The following is a 25,799-nucleotide window of genomic DNA, read 5'->3' on the forward strand; positions in this document are numbered from 1 at the left end:
CAGGTTTAAAAAGCAAAAGTGAACCTGGTTTTAAAGTTAAGCGAGGGTGAAGAAATACACTACAGACAAAGATTGGGAGAATCGAGTCGGCAATATATGAACGACAGATGTAAATTTAATTTCGGAACATGGTCCTCGAATCTTTCGGAATCCTCAGTGGTTCTCAATGTGGTCAAACAGATTTTGATTTGCAATTAGTGGCCTGAATCAACAATTTCAAGCAATTTATAACTCATCTCAATTCGTTTTGCCTCATTCAGATATAATAATTTTACTGATTTATCTGGGAGTTTCACAAGGAACCGCGTACTTCAACCCGTAACACGTGAACCAGAACTCGGATTCCAATAAAATTTAATAGCAGTTAATATTGTAGCCTTATTTTGAGATTAAATTTGAGAAAATCGAATAAGGCATTTCTGAGATGCAGATGTAAATTCAATTCCAAAACTTACCCACTCTCCCGAAGCTTCCGGTTGCGCTGAATGTGTCCAGAGTGGTCAATGTGGATTTGATTGGGCATCAGTGAGCTGAAGCTATAAAACCAAGCAATTCAGAACACATTTTATGAAGTTTTTAATCTTATAGTTAACTTGTTGCATCCGATTGACATGGGAATTTCATGCGTGACCGCGCTCTTTAACCCGTACCTCCGGAACCGGAAGTCGGAATTGGATGAAATTCACTGATAACCTTCCTGGTGCTCCCAATAGGATATAGTATTCTCGTATACAATGCTGTAGGCGGCTTCCGCCAGATGGTAAAGAAAGCCACGCCTTTTTGGAAAAATGTTTCGGATACACGGTTTGGAAGGTGGAATTTTGATTTTTTGTGTAATCCGATTCCTAGTATGCGTGGAGAGTGGCGAAAAATTTGGCAAAAATAAACAGAAATTATTTAAGATGTTCCTCAAGGAAACTACTAAGAACTACTCGTATATGTTCCATTCATCGATAATATTGATTCAATAAGATACAATGCACTAAATAAACACCGTAAGAATTCATTATGTATTTCAAAAATAACGCTAGCTAGGATCACAATGCTGATTCTCCTGCGAGGTATTTAATAATGCAGCGCATAATGCTTCGTAGTCCTGCGTACAAAGTGTACAGACCAGAGCTGCAAATTTTCAACTGGTTGTTTTGAACTTGATGGAAAAACAAATCTCAAATCATGCCCTGCTATGTTCAATTCGCATTTGCTGGTTTGCATCATTCATTCAAACAGCTGAGCTGGTCAATCATTTTCCATTCATTTTCAATTTAATTGACCCTGTAAATATTTCTCTTCTGAGCTTTTGACTAGGTTTTTCAAGCAAAACTACTCTGAACATACTTCTTACTGTTCATGTAAGCTTGAAAACGCACAATATGTCAACATTTAACCTAACCTTGCCTCTACAGAGCAGATGACAACTTTGGTGAATGAAAAAGCAGCAATTTGAAATGAAGACGTACACTGACTCAAATATACTTAAGAATTTCATAAGTTGTAACTTATGAAGCTACACAATTTTGATTTCATTGAACGCTCGTGCATTTCATAAGTTCGCCCTGTGGAATTTATAGACGTATGTAATGATGTTCATAATCGTATTATTGTGCAAATGTCATAATTTTACCATATGGAATCAGTGAAAATAGGAAACTAGGCATTTTTGGAAGTGGATTGAATTTAATGTTCTTTTTTCAAATTTGGGGAAATGAAATGTAAGTAAATATTCTTCGTAACTCATTGCTCCATATTTTACATTACTTTCATAAGAAATGTATTAAATTTTCTCAAACTTTCAAGACTCCTTTTCCATTCATTTACAGCTTATTGGAAATATTATGAGACTTCACAAACTAATCAAAACATCAAACTAGAGATAATTGCTCCTTATTCATGTGAATTAATTCGTTTAAATAAAAAATATGTTTTGAAATGAAAAATATGCTGAGTTAATATTTTCTCGAACTAGCGCCATATGATATATCTATGGATTTCATAACATCTCATTTATTAAATTTATATTCAAGTATGATGATTTACATAATCACAGTCGCATGAAAGGTATAAAGATGGCTTAAAAATTTCATTAGCATGGCCTATGAAAATTCTAAGTGACTCGATGGCCATTTTTTCCTCCGAGTCATAAGTCAAACTTATGATTTTGATATGGGATACTTGTGGCGCCGAATCGTAAGTGATTCTTATGGAATTTATTAGTTATTTTATCTCGGTATACACTGAAGCAAAAAGACTTAAGAATTTCATAAGTCACGACTTATGAATCAACCTAATAACGATTCCATAAAACACTTATATTTTATATACACACTCATATAGATTTCATAAGTACGTCTTATGGAATTCATTGGTATGACGTATGCATTTCATAGATGCGACTTAAGATTTTCATACACCTCATTATTGTGAAAATGTCATAATTTTTCCTCATGAAATCAGTTCAACCGTAACCATGGAAAGTGAAGGCAGCATTATTTTAAACGAAGATCAACTTGTTGCAGATTTCGAAGCAAACGCACCGTCAGAAGCGTGTTTGCAATTTTTTCAAAGTGCTAATTTGCAACTAAGAGATTTAATAGCTTTTGAGGAAGAAAATTTCAGGTCAATAGCGGAACAACACTCTGTTCCATTCGATTTGGTTTGGCACTGGGTTACAAATTGGCGGAAGAAAAATGTAAGTATAATTCATCCAATAAGTTCAGCCGGGAAATGAGCCGGAATGCTGGTTCTAATTAGTATTCCGGCTCCAGCGACACCCAATTCTAATTATAATCGGATGTATCACTGGAGCCGGAATGCTAACTTGAACCACTAGGCCCTTGCGTCCATTTTCATTACGTTCATTTTTACTGCCACTTTTTTATTTTCCTAGTATTTGGAAAACATCGTATTCGTCGAAGATGAGTAAGCGGAAGTACATGTGAACCGGAACTCGCCCACGCATGAACTGGATCTATCGCAAGGTTCCGCTAGGGACTCTAACCCTAGTACCGCCGACTGCAAGGTACTTAAGTTTTACTCTTCAAGCCAATATTTGGAATCCTTCGCACAAAACGAATAGTATGGCTATCGAATTATTACGTAATTTGTTTTTTAGGAAGTAGATGAATACCCAGCTGTCACACACGGTAAATCTTGTTTTCTTTCGCCGCATAATCTACGCGTTCTGTTAGAGAAAACCGATTTTGGAAAACAGATTCTGAAGCACGCGACAACGCACACTCTTTCCGACGCAGGGCGGAAACTGGTTGTCGATACGGTCGCTCGCTTTCACATATCCCTGGGGCGTAAAACTACCGTCGAAACATTGAGTGACCTCAGCGACGTGATCGTATGCGTCTTCACTCACGAATCGAAGGTAAAACGTAACGATAATATTACATAATTCCTTGCAATGAGTGAATGAATTTTTATATAACATACATTCAACAAAATTTATATTTTAGGAGACGTACTATTTACCAAAAGCAGGCCGAACGAATCCCGGCGGAAAGATCTTTAGCAGAATAAATTATATAAAGCAGTCCGAACGTCAAAGAGCCAATAAAGAGAAAACGCATACCGCTCCCGAAATCGAAGGGAACATCGAATCTTGTGAACAAACGGCTGAAGTACAAGCAGCAGTGCAGTGGCTCAGCTTAAATACATCCCCTTGGCCAACCGTACTTTCGCTGTGGGCAGTCAGTTTCCCTACGAGGAAGCAATTTTTGCGGAAATTTGGTCATGCGCAGCAGTTGATCAACGACTATCCACAGCTGCAAGAAGAGTTTGGATACCAACTGGTAAAGCAATCTAGAAATCATCAGTACCACAATTAGATTGTTTCTCTTTCAGTTGGATATTGATTTTTGGAAGCTCGGTTTGGGGAACCCGGCAGAATATTCCCAAAAGTGGGAGGCACTATATGAACCCGTGGCACAATTCGTAAACAAGAACGGAAAGGACTCTTCGTCGAAGCGCTTGGTGCAAGGTTTAAGAAACACCGCAAATTCTTCCGGTAAGAAACTGACACTAGTTTGAAACATTTCATGAATCACTCTTCTGACACGCTATACAATAAACAAATAGAGCACTATTCACACTACGTCGGGCCATCTGCTGGATTCTTCTCCCGAGTTCTCAGTAAATAAGTTGTAAAGAGTGTGTTCGGAATTCTGAATGGTTTCAATTCTAATGCAACATTCGCATTGTTACACATGAACTGATATTCACAAATCATTCAGAATTCCGAACCGATTTCTAGATGTTTTGACACGGGATTTCCCATATAGGACCATTTGAATAAGCTTGCTAGATTTCTGCTCACATTTAACTTGTCCTGTCTTTTATTAGACGATACATCGGGTTTCGTCAACAAGTTTGTTTTGCTTTGCTCCTGCGAACAGAAAAACTCGTCCGACGAACAACTTTTGTTAGTCCGATTCGTTTGTTGTTGGACCGAATCGACAATTTTGTCGGACGTTGCGCCCACCTGAGTAACGTCAGACGAAATAAACAAGAAAGATAATCAGCTGAACAGAAACGTCTCATGGATTGCTTAATTGTAACTGGGATTCAGAGAGAAAATTATTCAGAATCAAATTTTGGTAGTTGGACTCGATTTTTGAACATATTAGAAATTGATTAGATAAATTACAACAATAAACAACTGCGCTCGCTTTGGTGTTAGGTATGTATGTATGTCTAAATTGACAAACTAGTAACTTGTTGGATTTTCAGAAGGAATTTTAAACACCCTCCGCACCAGTTTCTAGGAGTGTGTTATTGATGGCGTGAATTATAAAATAGAAAACGAGTGATCGTAACTGGAAATGTCTAGTCGTTTCCAGTGCAGAATTGCTTTCGCCGTGCAGTAAAATCAGGACGAGTTTGAGTTCTTTCAGGTCTATCCAACAAGACCATCGAACGAGTAAAATATTTCTTGATCGACAGCGTTTACACTACTCGGTGATAAGATGGGGCCAATTAACGGTTCGATTTGTTCCTGTTATCTGATCCGATAACGGTGCGGTGATCCGTGGATCTAAGATAACTAATGCATCTTTAAATTTATCTTAGATAAATCTAATTAAAAAGTACCCTGATGCCAAAGAAATAATTCCTGGAGAGCTGCTTGCTCGAGGCAATCCCAATGATTCAGTTAACAAAAGTTAGTAGATTTACAATTATATACTTAAGGGCCGATTTCTTCACACTTGCTTAACATTTAAATCGGGTTTTCCAGAGCGTTAAACCTGGATTAAACGTTAAGCGAGGGTGAAGAAATCGGCCGTAAGTGATGTAGACTATCCGTCTATAAGATTGATGCAGACGCTTATTGCTGTTAGTACTGACGTACATACACAAGTTCTGCGTCATATCAATAAATGTAGGTACAACGTACCGGGTATCTAAATATTCCATAGGAAAAATGTACTTTGGAAAACTACGACTAGAGAGGAAAATTTAATACTTTTGCATTGAAACAACAAACAAGCAAAATGCAATGCTTTACCGTGGACTATGTGGTGTGAATATAGTCCTTATCAACGCATCCTTAAGAACGATCAGCCGGTCAACGTCCTCAATAATGTAATGAAATGTTGACCAGCGCTATACAGATGACAGCCTTAAGTTGGTAAAAATCGCTTAGTTTGCTTTGCAATGATGACTCCAGTGAAAAATTTATTTAAAAATAAATAACTTGTACAGAAGGCTTTTCGGCTATTTCTTTTCACCGACTCCTACATCGAAGTACTCCAGTTCCAATCGGACCCTTTAAGTATATAGATAGCTGACTTCGCCGCTCTGATAAAAATAATCTTGCACTTTTTTGTCTGCAATGTTCAGAATTACGAAACTGCATATTCTTGTTCCTCTTATCGAAACATTACTGGTATTGAGCATGTTAGCAGAAGGATTAGGGTATAATTCATTAGTTAAGGGCCAAAGCCGACTAAGTTAAAATAATTGTAACAGCAGTACTAAAATTAACGAAAATGAAATGATGAAATTGCCTTTATGCACTGTTGATGTGTCAATTGGTTGTTCGTTATTCAAACGCACATTGTTCAACAGCATTACCGAATAATGAAATGAATGTTTGTCAGGATATACATTCAAAGGCTTAGAATGTGGGGAAGTGATAATCTCAGTTTGTTTACTTTTGTATTACTGTAATACTCGAATAGCGACAATCGTGTTTCTCTTGTTCTACGTAAACGCATCACATCGAAAATAGTGTCCATTACCATGCTTCCTGCGATCATGTGGTCGGTGTTAAGTCAGACCGGACTAAGTCGCTAAACTTCTAGGTGCCTAATGTTCTTAACCCTTAAATGCATGAAACTCATTTTTTAAGCATCTGCAATATCGTCGCGATTTTCTATTTATTCTTTGTTGTTTGATTTTCAATAAGAGTTGCTCGATTTGCTACAAACCTTTACAAGACTTCTATTGTTTTTTTCAGATATTCGTTTACTGTATCTTCTTCACGCTTTAAGCACAGTGCTTATTCCAGTCAAAGCGTCAAAGGGGTTCAAACCCACCGTGTTGGTCGCACAATCGGACACCTTCATGCTGGCTGGCAGCAGAGATTTAGGGCAAATCAAACTCCAAGAAACACTGGAAATTTACGAGAACCAAAAGATTCCTGTGGCCCCAAAGCTGATCGTGATTGGGGATTCATTGGAAACTGCTTCGGGACAGTGTTTCGTAGTTTATAAAACACTTCATTATGAGCTGTCTACTATTATGCGTGGAGTCGATGTGCAACTCAAACTGCAAATGGTGCTAGGGTTACCAGTTTCTCGGTTCTCTAAATTGGTTTGGATTTTTATAGAGAAATTTGTATACGAAGCAGAGCCATCGCAGGGCAGTTATATGGCTGTAAATAAGTTAATCGTATATTTGAAAAATGTCACTCAATAGAATAATTTCTTGTAACGTTTTTGGATGCGGTAGCAATTATATTTCAACAGATAGTTTTTTACACCACATAGAAAATGTTCATAAACTTCCTGAGAACAATCGCTTTGAGTGTCCTTTTGATAACTGCATTCAAGTTTTTACCAACATATCTCGTTTTAAGAAACACGTTAGGAACCACAAATGTATTATACAATCTAACGAAGCAAACAAAAAGCAGGAAACAGAACTAGAGACTGTCGTACCTCCCAAAATAATTAGACTGAATACAGCTACTACTGCCGCCGAAAATGATGTACATAACGATAATTTGAGAATCATTGAACAATCAGCAATACGGTTTACATTGGACATGCACCGAAAGAATAACTTTACCAGACAAGACGTAAGAGATGTTCAAAAGGCTACCAAAGAGTTTTTCACACGGTCTGTGGAGAGGATTCAAGACCTGAATATTGATACTCTAGGCATTGAAGCAAAGTATGAGTTGAATAAGTATTTAACAAAATTCAAGACCGCTTTCAATTTTATTGATACGGATTACAAGTTTTTTGCTCATTTAAAAACATTGAACATTTTTGAAAAACCTGCAATATTCGTTTTCGAACAAAACAAGATCTACCCCTCAACTAATGAGAGCAGCAGAGCATCGTGTTTGGTGCTAAATCCAATCTGTTTTCAAGTGAAGTCATTTTTCGAAACAGGTGATATTCTCGAAAAGACACTTGAATATACAGATGGTTTAGAAAAATCTAATAAAATAGCACATTTCGTGAATGGATCCGTATAGAAGCGTGTTAAATCAAACTATGTTCAAGACGATAACAATTTTATCTTACCAGTTTGGCTTTATGCTGACGAGTTCGAAGTTAACGACGCGCAAAGCTCACACAATAAGATAGATTCCGTATGCGGAATCTATTACAACTTTCCGACTCTTCCTGATATGTTTAGATCAAAACTTTGTAACATACTGGTTGCAGGTTTTATCAGAAAAATTTCTATAAATCTAGCAGGTGTCAATAAACTTGTGGAAAAGTTACTTGATCCGTTCAAGAATCTCGAGAATGAAGGACTGATTTTCAAACTAAATTCTAAATTTGTCAAAGTGCGATTCATTTTATGCTTAATTCAGGGAGATAACCTTGGAGTTCACACACTTTTACAATTGTCGGGTGGATTCAACGCTAATTATTATTGTCGTTTTTGCCACAGACATAGACTGAACTTACAGAAAGATAATGTAGAGTGTGATGAATGTTTGCGGAACCCTGTGAATTATGAGGAGGATGTCGCCATTGGGAAACATTCGGAGACCGGAATTGTTGGAGATTCGGCGTTCAATCAGCTAGTATCTTTCCATGTAATCGATAACCCTAGTGTTGATGGGATGCACGATTTATTTAGTAACGGGATGTGCAAATACGGTTTATTTTCAGCTCTTCATTATTTTATATATGAAAAACAATTTCTAAGTAAAACAACTTTAAACACAAGGATTAGCTTTATAGCAAAGACGTCTGCAGATGTAGGTTTACGTCGAATGCCCGATTTTGAAGAGGTATATAACAGAAAAAAGCAGGGAAAAACGATTAGCGGAAGAATGACCGCATCAGAAATGAAAGCATTCTGCAGAAATTTCACTTTCATTGTTGGTCCATATGTTCCACGAGACGATCCAGTGTGGACATTTTGCAAAGTCTTGGTCAAAACTGTGGATTTAATACTCCAGAAAACGTTTTCAGAAGGTGATTTGAAAGATCTAAAAAACTTGATTCAATCTCATAACTATTTGTATCAAATGTTGTTCAAAGACAATCTAAAACCCAAGCAACACTTTCTCGTTCACTATCCAACCATAATTACGAAAAGTGGACCTATTGAACGAATGATGTGCTTCAGAAGCGAAGCTAAGCATCAAGGGTTTAAAGAATATGCTCACGTCATTTCATCGCGTCTAAATATTGCATATACATTAAGCATGAAATCATGCTTACAATTCAGCCATGACTTGTACCATCAAATTTTTTTCTATTTAAAGGATGAAGATCAATTCTCAGCTAACTCCCTAAAATCACGTCCCTACTATTTGAAAATTGCTAAAGATTGTCCTTTTGAAGTAGAAGAGATAGTTTTGTTTGCTCAATCAATTCAGTTTAAAGGTTCACAATTTAAAATTGGGCAATTTATCACAGCATTCAGACAACAAGACTCAATTTTTAAACTATTAGAAATAGAAGAGTTTGTCAAACATAAGGAAACATTGTACGTAATATGCAGAAATTGGAAATTAGGAGTGTATGATGATAATTTTCTAGCATATGAAGCAGTCAATAGACTTGAAACAATGAGTATTGTTAATATGAATGAAGTAAACGGATCATCGTTCACTATTCATGAAATAGGAGAAATTTATTTTTTCAGGCCCAATGACGATTTTTTTTATGCGAATTGCCTAGAAAAATAAACATTAGTAGATCATAAAATTATGTATATGTACTTAAAATTAAACTTTATTGGATATAGAATGAATTAAAATTCTTAAGACGAACAATATTTAGTTTTTTCATAGAATTTTTTATAAGTGTAGAACTCAAATCTTTTGCTCTTCATTCGTCATAGATTACACGCTTGTTTATTTATGAATAAAGCTCAACTCATTTGAGTACCTTACGGTACTAATATTGAAGGCCAAAACAGTATGAAATTGCTTACAGAGTGGCGGCGGGAAGCATAGCTAGAGACGAAACTAACAATCACGATGCTAGAAACCCTAAACCATGTTTCTAGCATCCAATTGTTAGTTAGAGCCACTTTGTAGAGAGCATTATTCGAGATCTTGAAAGAGATATACATGAAGAATAGTTATGAATTTCATTGCATTTTTTTATAAAACGCATATAGAAATTTGATGAATATCATAAGTTTATCGTATGACAATTATAAGAACGAGCCATAAATTTCATATCGCGATGTATGGGTCTCATAACAATTATTATATAAAATTCATATTTCATAAAGATGATTTTCATAAGTATAATCGTATGAAATATCAAAGAATCGCTAATAAATCCATAACTATAACTTATGAAATACATAAGCGACTCAATGGCAATTTTTCCCCTGTTAGTCATAAGTCAAACTTATGATTTCCATACGGAACACTTGTGGCGCAAAGTCATAATTAGTTCTTATGGATTTCAATAGTTTTTTTAGCTCGGTGTACGGTTTATCCCTGAAAATCCAGCCAACTTGAAAGTGAATGATTAAGGGAGGCTTTGAATTTGAATCACAGTTGGTGTGAATTGAACTGAAAGTTGGCATTTGAAAATGAAAATTTGCATCACTGGTACAGATACCAAAGCTGTTGCTGTTCAATGCAAATAGCTTAACTTAACTACCACCCGCACTCGAATAGCAACCCTCGCTCCGGTTGCTGCGTTATTGTGGAAGTTTCCAAATGGTGTCCAAACATGTATAGCAACGCAGCGATGTTTTGAATAAAACTCAAAAAAAATCCAAAAATCGCTAGTTGCTCCGTTGTAACGCTGACGCGATTCATAAAATAGTTCGGAATTAAATACATATTTTTGGCACACTTTCTCGAACACTCCAACTCTGGCAGTATTATTTTTAGCTATCCCAATGTGCCTTGTTCGTACCTAGAATTAATCGCCTAGCGGTATACTACCTACTAGCAGTTTTGCTTGACTTTTTGAATCATTCATTATAGCGAACCAGTTCCACAAATAGTTACCATGAAACAAGCGCAGAGAGAAAGAGAGTCGTCATCACAGGTACCGTGGCAGTTCAGCCGCATGTCTGGGATGCGCTATTACCTATTATGATGGTGAGCCGACAATTCGCAACAGCATACCGAGAAAGGCGTTGAGCACATTTTCATCCTAATTAAAATGCTGCTACGCCCATTTGAAAATTTGTATTGGAACAGCGCACTCAGAAATAACGGAAGAATCTTCGCAAAAGTTATTAAGTTTAGTCACTATGTCTGGAACGAAAAATGAACTATAAGACGAATTTCGCGCCAACTCGAACAAATGTTGGCAGCACCCTCTCAGATTTTAATGAAACTTTCTGTACATGAAGACTGTCACAAAAAACCGCTTTGTTTTTCCAAAAATGATCTAGACTGTTTTTTGAAAAGGGCCAAACTTTTTTTACCATTTTTTTTTTCAAATGGCTATAGTCTAAAAATAACAAATCCTACAAAAATGTTGTAGGAGTGATTTTCACAAGATTAGTCAAATTTTTGAACAAAAATATTTAAGAAATTCTTCATCGAATCCATCACTGAAAAAAATCGATTTTAAAAATTTAAAGTCGATTTACAAAAAAAAACCATCTTTGATTTGGATGAAATTTTGTTCCAAGATAGGTAATTATGTTCCCTACCTACCGTCAAAAATTCAAATTGGGCACATTCAAGGAAAAAAGTTATTTGAAAGAAAACTTTTCCTTGTCCAAACTGAATTTTTGTTTTCAGTGTATTATTATCGAAAACTAAATCAATCATATTTTTGCGTCCTTTGGTAAATTATTTAGCATTATTTAGACATTATCTCAAAGGTACCACAATATGGAGCATGCTTGCAGGTTTGTAAACAAATTATAACTGAATAAAAAACGTTTTGTGTTTGGTCCGGTATTTGTTCTAGTAACTCATATGTGCGATGCTCTGATTTCCACGGGATGTGTGCGGACATATGTTGTTTGTTGTGCAAACCCGACTTTACTGGAATTGCTTTAAGAGGTAAAAAATTTATTCTTTGTAAAGGTATGTAATAGGGTGGCAATAAATTTCATGAAAAAAGATGGATGAGTTATGTCATAGATATAACCGCAATGAATTAGAGTACACTTAAGTTTTTCCCTTCCGCTTGTGCGGTAAATTTTCATCTGAATCTCCAAGTAAGTCGATTTTGATGATTTTCTAACTTTGCGCATTTCCCTGGAAAGCTATTTCCCGGAAAGAAATTCTATGAGAAAATACTGTTGACATTTCACCAATATGTGCGCTATCCACACCAAGCGAGTGGAATACCGAAAGACATCCAACTGGTCCGCCGGGTTCATGATGAGCAAGCCTAAATTGCAACTACCACAATAAACCTAAAACCGACGGATCCTTTTCAGGACCAACCAATTATATTCTAATATGACTTAATTGAAATCTTCTTCCGGTTTGATTCATATCCGGTGTTTGCGGTGTTAGCTGTCATTCAAAAATAAATTAACGAATTAATCTATGTAAAAAATACATAACCCCTACTTTGAGTTTTCGAGATAATAATTCAATTAAAGAAGTGTTTTACTCATTTGAATTAAAAATTGCTATTTTTCACGAATAATTACGCTGCGAATGTTTTGCTTTATCAACGACATTATTTCTCAACGTGGATAATCCGCATCATCACTTTCGCAAATAAAATGTAATCTTTTAGTACGAACTATGCTAAAAAAAAGCTTCGTCAATAAATGCGCCATTATAATTCAAACTGTGAAATAATTGACCTTTCCATGACTAGAAAATAAATTACATTTCAACTTAACCGTAGAAATAATGTATATAAATAGGAGGACCCGGGGCTATTAAGACAGTGGGAGTAATTTGGACCCCCTCGATTTCACAGAAAATCGGAAGACTCTGACTGTCGTACATATTTGTGGAACCCCTATTTTAAAACATTAATTTTAACAGTTGAATCTAATTCTTTGTTTTTTTTTTAAAAAAAAAGAAATACAACGTGTTCCATTTTTTACCATCCTCAAAACATTTATCAGCCCTCCATTTTGGCAGTTTTTCGACCCGATTTCGTTAGCCAGCCAGGATTATGAGGCAATGTATACGGACTAACGTTGAATATTTTAACAGCTTCGGTTTAAAAAAGAAAATAAATAAATATGTTTTGTTATTGACCCCATTTTGTCAGTCAAAGATACACCAATGGGGGTGATAAAAACGGGTCTTCGGTGTAATGGTAAAACCGCGATTAACGCAACAAATAAAAATGAAAAAATAACAGGTAAGTGTTGTGGAAAGCTTGATGATCCTATTTCATGAAGTGATTTTTGTTTGAATTAAAACACAGATACTTTCAAGACGCTCACCATTTTTGTGCGAAATGAGCGTACGGAGCTAATCGGACCCTTTATTCCATCAATCACCGTTCATCGGCTTGCCGGTACACACAAGGTTGCACACGCCAGAGCAAAGAAAGTATACGATGTGCCAATCGGCAGCTGTGACCAGCCCGGGGACAACTTGACAGCTCCCATATATTGAACTCCGAAGCAAATTTTGTGGTGATTTGGTGATGTCATGGCGGCTCGAATGGAACAAAATTTAAAAAAGGCGCATCCCATCTATTATTTTCTATATCTGTAAAAAATTAACAATTTAAGCATTTCTATCACCAAATTTATTTCGCTCTTCAAATTAGTCCATACCTTAACAGAAACATAGATTCCATTTTGGATCTACAAAATCCAAGAAAAATAAATCGATCTTCAGAAATACAAGATACTTCCACTTGTATTGAAATTTCCGAAAATCTTCGGAATCGAACCAACATGAAATCCTCCGGTAAACGCCGTTCAATTAGTTTTCTGTCGGGCTGGAGCTGAGTAATATGCGAAATGAATTCTGAAGGGATCAGTACCAAAACCATCGCACAATCTTTTGGAAAGAATTATTGCAAAAGTCGAACAAAACTCTGACAAGAGTCGAACATAATTGTATATTCCTGGCAGTATTCTTGCTACAACCGGGCACTACCGGTTTGCTGCCAGACTTCTGGTAAAAGCGCACAAATTACATCCAAAACCAATTTTGCTAACTGCAAAATCCTACATATTTCGTTTATATTCCCAAGCGAAATTCTAGAATTCTTGACGTTCTTAATTAATTTGAAATAAGATGTCATATGTTCACGAATTGTTAGGCTTGGTGATTTACTTTCATTGGCCAAAATGATTTTCATTTATATTTCTCGGGCAAAAAGCACAAATGATTTACCGATTATACACTTCACACAACAATAAAACAAAAAATAACGACTTCCAGTTAAATTTATAATAAGATTTTGTGTACCTTGCTGACAGTTTCCAGTACAGACACTTTATATAACAGACTAGCGGAGAGAAAACAGTAAAACTAGCAACCGTGGATGTAAACTGGCATCACGGAAGCTCCCATAAGCTTTGCATGGGCTTCCTCTTGCACTTCCCCTACAAAAACCCTCATGCTCGTTTGGCTGCACTTTTTGACAGTCCGTTTGGCTGCAATTTTTGACACTTCGCTATTCTGTGTATAGAGTGTCTGTAGTTTCCAGTTAGGGATAAATTTATTCTCTAATAATTGTTTTCTTTATCCACATTTTGGAATACGCTTTTTCTAAATGTTGTTCTTGCTGCATTGACGGCGTTCATAACACACGTAACGAAACACGCTTTTCTCTTGAAACAATTTCGTTTCGTTGTTCGTGGTACTCGTACGGAGAAGGCATACTAGCGCCACCATCAAATTAGTGGTACATATATGAAACAAGCACTATGTGTCAAGTTGTCCCCGGGCTGGCTGTGACTAACCAGATTAGGTTTTTGTAACGCATTTTTTTTTTGCTTCTTAAGGAGTTTTTCTAATATATATTTCATAGGTAAGGGGCCATGCACAAATGACGTAGCTTTTTTCGGTGATTTCCGACCCCTCCCTCCCTCCTTGTAGCATTTGGTCACAAAATTCTAACCTCCCCCTTCTAAATAACGTAGCTTTTTCCAAGACCCCATCCTCTCTCGTAACGCTGCCGGCTAATAAAAAAAATTCAATTTTTTTCGCATAATTCTTTCAAATATATGTCTTTACAAAATTTTTGACGGCTTTTATCAAAATTTTTGCTATAACAGCAAATTGCATACAAAATAAATCCATTTCATGACAAAAATAGTGTTAATAGGCTTGTTTTGAATTTTATGTCATGGAACAGAAGAGAAGTTCTCTCAGTTCACAATCCTGCAGTTGCTACATTTTTACATTTCTTATAAAAGAAATGTATAGAATTCGCTCAAACTTTCAAGATTTTTTCCGAGGCCCGGAGGGCCGAGTCTTATATACCAATCGACTCAGCTCGACGATTTGGGACAATGTCTGTGTGTGTGTGTGTGTGTGTGTCTGTGTGTGTGTGTATGTAACGGACAAATTCTCATTCGTGTTTCTCAGCAATGGCTGAACCGATCTTATCCAAACCAATTTTAAATGAAAGAACTAAAAACAGTATGAACGCTATTAATTTGTTTTTGATTCTGATGTTTAGTTTCCAAGATATGAATGTTTGAATGCGTAAAAATGGCGTTTTTTGCAGTTTTTTTAAATTATCTGCCGAAATTGACAATATAGATTAACAATTTATATGTTTTTAGATAGCTTTAACAAATACCTTTCGAACAAGCTATAGATTGTTAAAATCGGACTATTATAAAAAGAGATATTTAACATTAAATGCGGACGAAAGATTTTTATCATTTCCCATTGCCAGAAATATGACCAAAAACATGTAATCTATTATTAACGCCAAAACGGCTTATTTTAGGTCAATAGTATCTTCGGAGAATTTAATGGAGGTAATATGCCCTTTCTTTCGGTATTGTGCTTTTACTGATTAATCCTCCTATGAGTGAGATATTTTCACAAATTTTCTTGGAAGTGATTATATCGAAATGATGTCTTCAGCAAATTTGTAGCTCTTACTTTTGCGAATAACTTTACTGAAGACTTCAAATATCTATTTTGAATACTTTAAAAGTTATGGCTTGTTGTTTGTTGATTACTCTTTGTCACCTATTTATTGTTCAATATAGTAATAATCCATTGAAATAAGCTAAACATTAGTTCGATAAAACGAATTTTGTATATCATTTTTCTATTTACAACCGCTAGAAATAATCACCGAACACTTCCAAGTTGTCTGGATGGAACTTGATAACTTATCAGTGCAAAAATGTTCATTTGTGCGAACCTTCTGACTGCAACTTTTCTAACTTATGAACATCGGATCGATCTGAAACATACCGGAAAATGAAAAGCGAAATAAATAATTCCAAGCAACGGCGTAGCCAAGAGAAGGTTTTGGGGTTTACACCATACAACCTCCCTCCCCCCACCACACCCAAAAAAATATTGGATTGAAGTTGAAAATTTATTGATGCTGACTGATTTAATTCAATATTACAATAACAATTATCTGATCCGTACATTGATAACCTGTTGTTGTAAACATCATGAGGACTTTTGATAAATTGTCGGAATGGGGTCCTGATATGCAACTGATCTATTGGTCTTGATTTTACAGTTGTCTAATAGCATCAATATCAAATTCCTGCCTGAAAGCATTCCAATAGAAAATTCCAGAGTTCTGTAATCAATCATAATCCTCAGATTTCTTTTCAAATTGAGCTCGCTTTTGTAGAGATGCACTGTAATAAGGGTCTTTATTTAATAGGAAGCGAAGTTAAAATTGATTTAATGTCTATGAAACATAGCACTGCTCACCAAAAAAATGCATAACTTTCAACATTTGCTAAAAATGTTTTTGCTTTTCTCATTCACTCTAAAATTCGTCAATCTAATCCCGAACCGGAGAGCCGAGTGTCATATGCCAATCGACTGAGTTCGTCGAGATCGGAAAATGTCTGTGTGTGTATGTATGTGTGTGTGTATGTAAAAAAAATGTGACCTCTGTTTCTCAGAGATGGCTGGACCGATTTGCACAAAGTTAGTCTCAAATGAAAGGTACAACCTTCCCATCGGCTGCAATTGAGTTTTTTATTGATTGGACTTCCGGTTCCGGAGTTACGAGTTGAAGAGTGCAATCACACAGCAAATTCCCATATAAACTGAAATGAAAAATTTTTTAAATCAAATTTGTATTTTTGATGCCAAATGACTTTAAAATGCATGAAACATTGAGATGCTTGACAAAAATTGACTTTTTTGGACTTTGGTACATTTTTGCCTTTCTCATATAGAAAGGTTATGCAATCACTCTAAAAATCGACAATCATACCGGCCTGGAGGGAGTATGCAGTGAGGGGTTCCAACTTTAAAATTAAAACTAGTTTAAAATTTCTTAACAAGTTGAAAATTTTCGGCAGGACCTGGACCTCCCGGATCTTTCTCCATGATCCGCCGCTGGTTTCAAGCGATGTTTCAGTATCACATAGTATCTCAAGATCGTGGCTGTCGATCCATTGTATGTATGTGCAAATCGTACTGAACATGTAATATTCATTTCCACCATTGTATTGAACATAACCAGCTATGGAATCGTAGTCTGGACAAATGAGACAAGCACAATTGCACCACTAGGATTAAAACAGATTTTTATTTTGGGAATGCGTCGAGTTGAGACGAAAACGTATTAATTAATAAATTTATTAATTAATTAATAACGAGGATAACACTTTCCGAATGTAGAGAGAAATTTATGAAAAATGACGATTTCCATTTGACTCTAGCAGGTTCTGATCGATTTTGATGAGCATTTGATTTTTGTTGTATGACCAATTGTATGTATAGGTCAAATGTTTAAAAACAGTAATTTAAGGTCAAGATAGCATCATTTTGAAACCGCCAATTTTGGAGGTTTTGTATTTTCGATAAGTTTTACAAACAGGGCGATACTTTTTTTGCTAGCAGTTTAGAGGCGAAACTGTTTTTTTCGTATTTTTTAGGATTATCAAGCTGATACCAGCTGTAAATAGTAACAATGATCGCTATTGAAAAAACACGGACGAAATCGGTGGTGTAGAACGGCAGTTATTGTAAAAAAACGTAAGGGCGATACTTCAATGCTGATAGGTGGGACCGAAAAAGTAAACAATCGCCAAAGGGGCGATACTATCATTTTGTCAATTTCAATAGCAAAAACAAATTTTAATTTTAATAATTTCAAATACTGTATGAAGTTTTGGGATTCGATAACTGAATCATGCAATCTAGGATGTAAAAAAACACAATAGTTCTTAAATAGGAAATAAAACCAAGTTTGGAAATATTCACTGTTGATTTTCTTTGAATGGTATCACTGCTAGTATCGCCCTTTTCAAGAAAAAGCGTTGATTTCTTAGTTCTCAGTCACGTTGGAAATTTGAGTAAAGTATAAACTTCAAATCGATTCAAAAAAAATTCGATTTGTTTGGCTCAGTACAATATATAACCCCTTTAGGAAAATTCAGTTTTCCTACCACAATATAGATATTTTATTAACAGAGCATTAACAATAATTCGTTGGTATGTCTATTTTATGGGCCATTTTATCGGTTTCCCATTGATTTGGTTTGAGATTTCTAGCACTGATTTTGTCCTATGCTGATTTGAGTACTGCCACTGTCCCATGTAGTATGTGTTATCAAAAACATCGCGAGGCATCAAGTTCTAAATGTTCTCAAACGATATAATATCCGAAGAGTGATAAGAGTTATAAGAAATGTCTCATCACACTGTTAGGTGGATTAAACACGTTTTTATTCTAAAAAACGAACGTTCATCTATGTTACTAAATTTCGTTTGGTTGAATCAGAAGAGAAAATTTAATTCAGCAACCAAACTAAGCCTACTAGTTAGGAAGATAAACCTTTCTTGTTTGTCTCCTGTAAAGTTTCATTTTGACGGTGAATATGTATCTCATAAATTTGCAACAGCATACAAATAAGCTTTACGTTTTTTGGAGAGCTTGCAATACCGCGAATTGAAAAACTTACTACATGAAAAATCGCGTAATTGTGTGAACTTACATTTATTTTTCTTAAGAATAGAGTAACATTAAATTATTTTTTTTTAATTATTTATTTGACACGGCTCAATGCGTTAGCTTAGAGGAGCCATGGGTCTTTTATATATTTACAAGAAGTAAAAAATAAAAACAACAATAAATTTTATTTTGAGCCTGTAAGATCCCGTGCGCGCAACTTGCTATTGCGAGCGGAGATCTTTTTTTGCGTCGGGAAGATGTTCCTTCTTTCGCCAACTTCGTGGTTACCAATGTTTGTCTCGTTGTTGCTTACGTCGGTATCATCATCTTGATTACTGCCTTGATACTCGCGATCAGATCTTCTTTCTGGCTTCTTGCCCTTGCGGGTCCCAAATGTGAACACTCCATCCTTGGTGGTAGCTTCTTCACTATTAGTTGTTATGTTTGAAGCTTTTGCAGTTGTCATTATTGCCTTAACTGCAGCCACAAATTTTGCAACCGATTGTGGTTCAGGTAAAGATATTGGGGCTTGGGTGTTGGCATTTTTTTCTGTAACTGAGCTTTCCTTAGCAGTTTCTGGGCAGGGTTGTCCGTAGTGCGCCGTTTGTTCACAGAGTTGGCACGTTTTAGTTTGTCCCTGATATGTACAAAGAGTTCGCTGTGTAATGGTATTACCCCCTTCTGTGTTGCACTGCAGGGTAAGGTAGGAGGGAATGGGTTGGTCTACCCGCATTCTCACCACAAAGACGCCATTTGAAATACCTGGGAAATAGTTTCTCCATGTGTCCTCCGTAATAGATTCCACTGCTCCATAATGCGACATGAATCTTTTAATTGCCACTTTGCAAGTAAGTGGAGATAAATAATGTAATTTCACGTCAATATTCCCATTATCCATGTATACAGGGATCTTGATTTCAGCGTTGTCACAAATAAGCACGTGTTTTAAGTTGTTCTGCGAAATGAATCTTTTCGCCTGGGTAAATTTGTTGAAGGTTATCAGCACCGGATGCCTTACGTGCTCAAGAGTATGCAGGTGACTTCCGAAAACCGATGCTGCATTTTCACCTTCAGCAGGTGTTTCACCATCACGAATACTTGGTCTTATGCGAAAAGACCTGAAGTCAATGGCCACTGTGTTAGGCCGAATAATCACGTTTTGTTGATGAGACTCAGTCATCTTGATAGATCACACAAGAATAAAAATAACGGTATCCTTTGTTGTTCAGACAATGCACACAAGTAACTGTTTTTTTCGTTCGCTTTGCACTGGCTCGGACAGAGGCAGGAGCACACTGGATATTGTGACCGATGGCTTTGATGGTTGAAAATAGACTGATTGAATTGTTTTCTTTAAACAATGGGTGTTGATGCGCGTCAAAAAATTTAAACATAATGCTACGTCGCACAACTACTGACCCTTCCCTCCCCCTCGTCACACATCGACACAAAATTAGTATATCCCCCCTACCCCCTAAAATGCTACGTCATTTATGCATGGCCCCTAAACATAATTCCATTGTAAAAAAATAAAAAAAAATGACGGTTGAATTGCCCTGTAGGAAGGTCCGAGTTACCCAGAGAAATTCCACGAAGATCCGTCCGAAAATCTTTAAAATCATGACCGACCATTTCAAATTCCTATGAAACTTTACACGTTTCACCGCCATAGAAGACTAAAAATTTTCCACAATCAGTAAGATTATTTTGACTCAAGAGCAATTTCAGTATTTTATACAGCAAAACTTTCTGAGAACGAGTTACAAGGAATTAATATTTCTGTACGACAAAATAGACACCGAAAAAAATTTTGAGTCATTTTTCACAAAAACAAAAAAAAATTGTTAAAAAATTAAATTACAAAAAAAAATTCTGATTTTTTATATTTTGTCATCACAAACCTAAAGAGAAAAGAAACATTTTGAATGTGATTGTATGATGGAGAACTTATCGGTAAAAAAGTTTTTCTAACAATAACTTTATACATGTTTTTAAGTTCCATACTGAATGACATACAAAACTGTAATTTTATTACAAAATATAATTCTGAGCATCGTTTTAAATTAAAATGCATTTAACAAAAATCTTCCAAAATGCGACAGTTTTCGAGATATTTGGATTTTTTTCTCACCAAAATAGTTAATTCGTTTGATTATGCCCCTTTTAAAAGTTATTCGTGTTACCCCATCATAAAATGTAAAAATCCTAATGTTTATCGACGTAAAAGAAACTTTTTCAGCATAATTGGATCATGGAGAAGCTTTCAATAAAAAAGTTTTCCTAACAACAACTTTTGACGTATTCTTATAATTCATACTATTTGCAGAAAAAAATACAATTTTCTTTTTGAATATGGTTCTACACGCAATTTTGAATAAAAATGCTAATAACAAAAATTTTCAAAAATGTTGTAGCTCTCGAGATATTTTAAATTTTGTTTCAACAGCAAACCTTTTCAGAAGTTGTTCTCGTTACTCCATCCACAAAAATAGGTTTTTCAAAAGGTCCGTAATATTTCTTATACAACTTTCTCTTTGACATCAAGGCGATATCGTAAACCATTTGAAAGCTACATGAAGTACTTTTTTATTGAAAGCTTCTCCATGATCGAAATATGCTGAAAAACCGATTTAATCCACCTAGCAGTGAGATGAGACATTTCTTACACATTTCACTATTGGATTAGTTTGCAGAACTCACGAGAAGTATGCACCCAACTAGAGGTGGGATGAAAACAGTTTCTAGTCTTGCACGAATAAAATCTCGAATAAACTGACTAAATTATAGAAATCAACAAAACGAGCGAAATAAAAAAGTAAAGCAAAAAATGAAATAATAGGTTTTTAAATTCATAAAATGAGTAGAAAAATTAATGTAAATCAAAATTATAATATACACGAATCAAATTAGATTAGGTTATTATTGAATCAAATGAATCAAATGAATCAAATGAATCAAATGAATCAAATGAATCAAATGAATCAACTGAATCAAATGAATCAAATGAATCAAATGAATCAAATGAATCAAATGAATCAAATGAATCAAATAAATCAAATGAATCAAATGAATCAAATTAATCAAATTAATCAAATTAATCAAATGAATCATATGAATCAAATTAATCAAATTAATCAAATGAGTCAAATTGATTTAATTCATCCAGTGAATACAATGAATCAAATTAATGAAATGGATCAAATGAATAAAAAGAATGGATGAACAAAATGAATAAAGTAAAAATAAATGAAATGCATAAATAAAACAAACGAATCAAATAAACAAAATGAGCTGAAGTGATAAAATGAATAAAAAGAAGAAAATGAACAGAATGCATTGATTAAAATGAAAAATTGAACAATGGTAAAAGGTTATAAATTAATATAAAGAACAAAATGAATAAACTGGAAAAAATGAATAAAATGCATACAATGAAAACAATGAATAAAATAAGTTAAATGAGTTATGAGTAAAATGCACAAAAAGAATAAACTGATCAGAGTGAATCCAAAGAATGAAACGAATAAAATAAGTAAAATGAAAGCAGATGAACAAAACGAATAAAAAGATGCGGAATGAAATAATTAATTAAAATGAAATGGTCATATATTTAAAGCTAAAAATATTTTTGGTTTTATTCTTTTTGTTTTCATGCTTCTTTACTTGACGGCGTCGTTTTAAGATTATCTGGTGTTTCTACCTTATTGTTGGACCATATTTATTTATCAGGAACCTGGAACGCTCAATTTGCTTTGGAATTCGAAGTGAAAACAATGAATAAAATAAGTTAAATGAGTTATGAGTAAAATGCACAAAAAGAATAAACTGATCAGAGTGAATCCAAAGAATGAAACGAATAAAATAAGTAAAATGAAAGCAGATGAACAAAACGAATAAAAAGATGCGGAATGAAATAATTAATTAAAATGAAATGGTCATATATTTAAAGCTAAAAATATTTTTGGTTTTATTCTTTTTGTTTTCATGCTTCTTTACTTGACGGCGTCGTTTTAAGATTATCTGGTGTTTCTACCTTATTGTTGGACCATATTTATTTATCAGGAACCTGGAACGCTCAATTTGCTTTGGAATTCGAAGTTTACTTTTTGGTCACATATTCCCGAAAAAAAGATTTATGTACAGAATAGTATTTACTGGTCCAGTATTTCAACGCACAATTGAATATAGTATAGTGAGACAAGGTCAGATGTGCTTTCAAGCCCCTTGAACAAAGAACGACAGGGAGAATGCGATTCGTGAATGAGACAGGTAGATATTTCAAAATTTTTATTTGCATTGAAGTAAATAGTGTGAAATGTCTAGGCTATGTCGATAGCATAAAAGCCGTGCATTCAGTTGATTGCAATGCAGTCTCTTTCAATTCATCCTTATAGCTTTCATATTGTTTCGTCCGGAATTCTCGTGAAGGAAATATGGATGAATAAGTCCTATACAGACCAATTCTGTGAAAAATAAATGGTTCAAACTACTCAGTATATCCAAATATGGACGACGATAAGTTAGAGGACACATTGTAGTTGCATCCCCCATCGAGAGTGGGTACTTTGGGAGACTTCTTTTCCTGGATCTGGTTTGTGGATATTTTTGGTCTTTGATCCGTTATTTTTCATGAAAGTTCGTACCAATACAACGAATGTGCAGCTGATACAACTCATGGTTCATTCGCCTGCGCAACGTTCCGTCTTCCATCTGCACGCCACCATAGATGGTACGCAACATCTTTCGTTCGAAAACTCCAAGGGCGCGTTGGTCCTCCACGAGCATAGTCCAGGTCTAGTGGCCGTAGAGGACCACCGATCTAATTAGCGTCTTAAAGATAATCAATTTCGTGTGGCAGCGAAGTTTGTTCGACCGGAGCGTCCTCCGGAGTCCAAAATAGGCACGGTTTCCCGCCAAGATCCGTCTCTGCTGTTATCATTGTTGTCGGTTACCAGTGAGCCCGAATACATGAATTCGTCGACCATCTCGATTTCGTCACCGTCAATCCGAACTCGGGTGGGAGGTTCACATTGTCGTCTTTAGAACCTCTTCCTCTCATGTATTTTGTCTTCGAAACGTTGATGGCAGGACCAATCCTGCTGGCTTCAGCTTTCAGTCTTTGAGTATATATTTCATTCAAAATTCAATAGAGATACGAATAGTTTAAATATCGCACGTGGAATGTCTCTTTTGAAAATTTTCATCGTCAAACTTTCATATTACCCAGTTAAGCCAAATATTTTTCGGATATAGCCATGAATTTCCTTAATTATAGTGTAGATACAGGCTTTGAATACAATTGAATTAAAATTGAGTTGATGTAGCAGCAGACAAAAAATAGTTTTGTTTTCTCAAACCTTCACAATTACAATTAATAAATATTTCAGATTGGCAGAAAATCTTATCACACAACTTAGAAATGGATACAGAAATAGCTAGATAGATGCGATAGAAGAGAGACAGAGAGAGAGAGAGATGGGGGGGCGTGTGAAGAATGGCAAATGATGGTTAATGCAGTGACATTATTTTTATAGGTATATTATTATGATATATTGATTCCTTTCATTCATGTCATAATTAATGTGAGTAGTAATTTTTGTGCCATAACCAGTATAACCTAAATCTTGTAAAAGATAGGGTTACCAAACGGGCTGAAAGCGAAATAAGGACATTTTGAATTTTGACCGAGACTAACAAATTTTACTAATCTTTGACTAAATGTGTTTGGTTGAGTGGTGTTAAGAAAAGTTAAGTTAAGTCCTAAGAAACTATGCAGAGTATTAGGTCGTGGCATACCGTGTTACATTTGAAATTTGTATGGATATTATTGCGAGAAATCCTATATTTTTCATCTTCGTTTCCAAAAATCAAAGTTTTTTCTTAAGAGAACTTATTGATTAAAGTCCATGAAGTTACTAAGAAATTTGCCGACTGTGCTAAAAAGTGACAGCTGTTTAAAATTCGATGGTTCGAATTAGAGGACAAATCTTTTTTTTTCTCAACAAGATGAAAAACATGAAAAGTATTAGTTTGTAACTTTTCTTCAGGCAATAAAATTTTTGGCTGAACTAAACTTTTTGAATCATTAATATGAACATAACAAATCAAAAGACTCTAAGGAAGTGAACAACTAAAATGGCGAGTAAAATGTTTCATTCGCTTGAGTGAATTTAATCTAATTGATTTCAGATATAACATGGATTGAGATTAAAACTAAGGACATTTGAAGTAAAATTAAGGACGCTTTCCCAAATCATCGAAATTAAGGACATGTCCTTTAAAATAAGGACGGTTGGTAACCCTATAAAAGAGCTAAATTTTCGCTAGATTTTTGGGCTTCAAACATACAGTTGCTTTCGGTGACGCCACAAGTATTATATGAGAAATCTTTTATCTCACTACTAGGTGAATTACTTGTTGATCTGTGTATTGATATAACATCCAATATTTACCTCATGATTGAACGCAATGCCTAATCCAAGGGATAAATACTAGAACTCACTGTTTCTTTATCAACGCATTATTTTGTCTTTGAAGTGAACTTATATATATTGATTTTTGAGAAATAGTTAATTTATTATAAAGGTAATTCACAAAATGTTCTGAACATCGAATTCCTTGAATCATGTAGATGTGTTTTCATACCCCGATATTCAAAATCGGTTTAGTTTTGCCCCTAAAACACCAGTAAAGCAATACTATGTATGAAACAATCTCATTTTTAGCTAGTGAAAATTGGTAAGCGAGGACTAGAAATACAAAATGTTTAATATCTTCGCCGCTCGTGCACGGATTTAGACAATCTATAGCTTGTTAGAAAGGTATTTTAACAAGCTTTCTTTTTATGTGTAGTTTGTTGGACAATATTGTATTGTTCAAAAGTTATTCGCCAAAAACCCGCTGTTTTGACAAAATCGCCCATATCTCAGAGAATAAACAACATATCGAAAATCAAAAATAATAGTGTCAAATGGCAACGTTAGGCCTTTCATTTGAAACTAATTTCATTAAAATCGGTTCAGCCATTGCTGAGATAATTACATGACATTTTGTACATACATACATACACACATACACACACATACATACAGACATTGTCTCAATTTGTCGAGC

The 25,799-nt window shown here is 35.1% G+C and overlaps 1 protein-coding gene across 1 annotated transcript in view; it reads left to right on the plus strand.

The window, feature by feature from the left end:
• LOC131687018 (uncharacterized) overlaps positions 1 to 25,799 on the plus strand; it is a 111,307-nt gene that overhangs the window by 71,096 nt on the left and 14,412 nt on the right. Inside the window, exons 6-9 of the mRNA XM_058971051.1 lie at positions 3,189 to 3,373; positions 3,462 to 3,797; positions 3,850 to 4,012; positions 6,464 to 6,882. Of these exons, the coding sequence (XP_058827034.1) occupies positions 3,189 to 3,373; positions 3,462 to 3,797; positions 3,850 to 4,012; positions 6,464 to 6,882 (1,103 nt within the window). The remainder of the gene's footprint in view (positions 1 to 3,188; positions 3,374 to 3,461; positions 3,798 to 3,849; positions 4,013 to 6,463; positions 6,883 to 25,799) is intronic.

The sequence above is a fragment of the Topomyia yanbarensis genome, chromosome 3 (assembly GCF_030247195.1).
Source record: "Topomyia yanbarensis strain Yona2022 chromosome 3, ASM3024719v1, whole genome shotgun sequence".
NCBI lineage: Eukaryota > Metazoa > Arthropoda > Insecta > Diptera > Culicidae > Topomyia > Topomyia yanbarensis.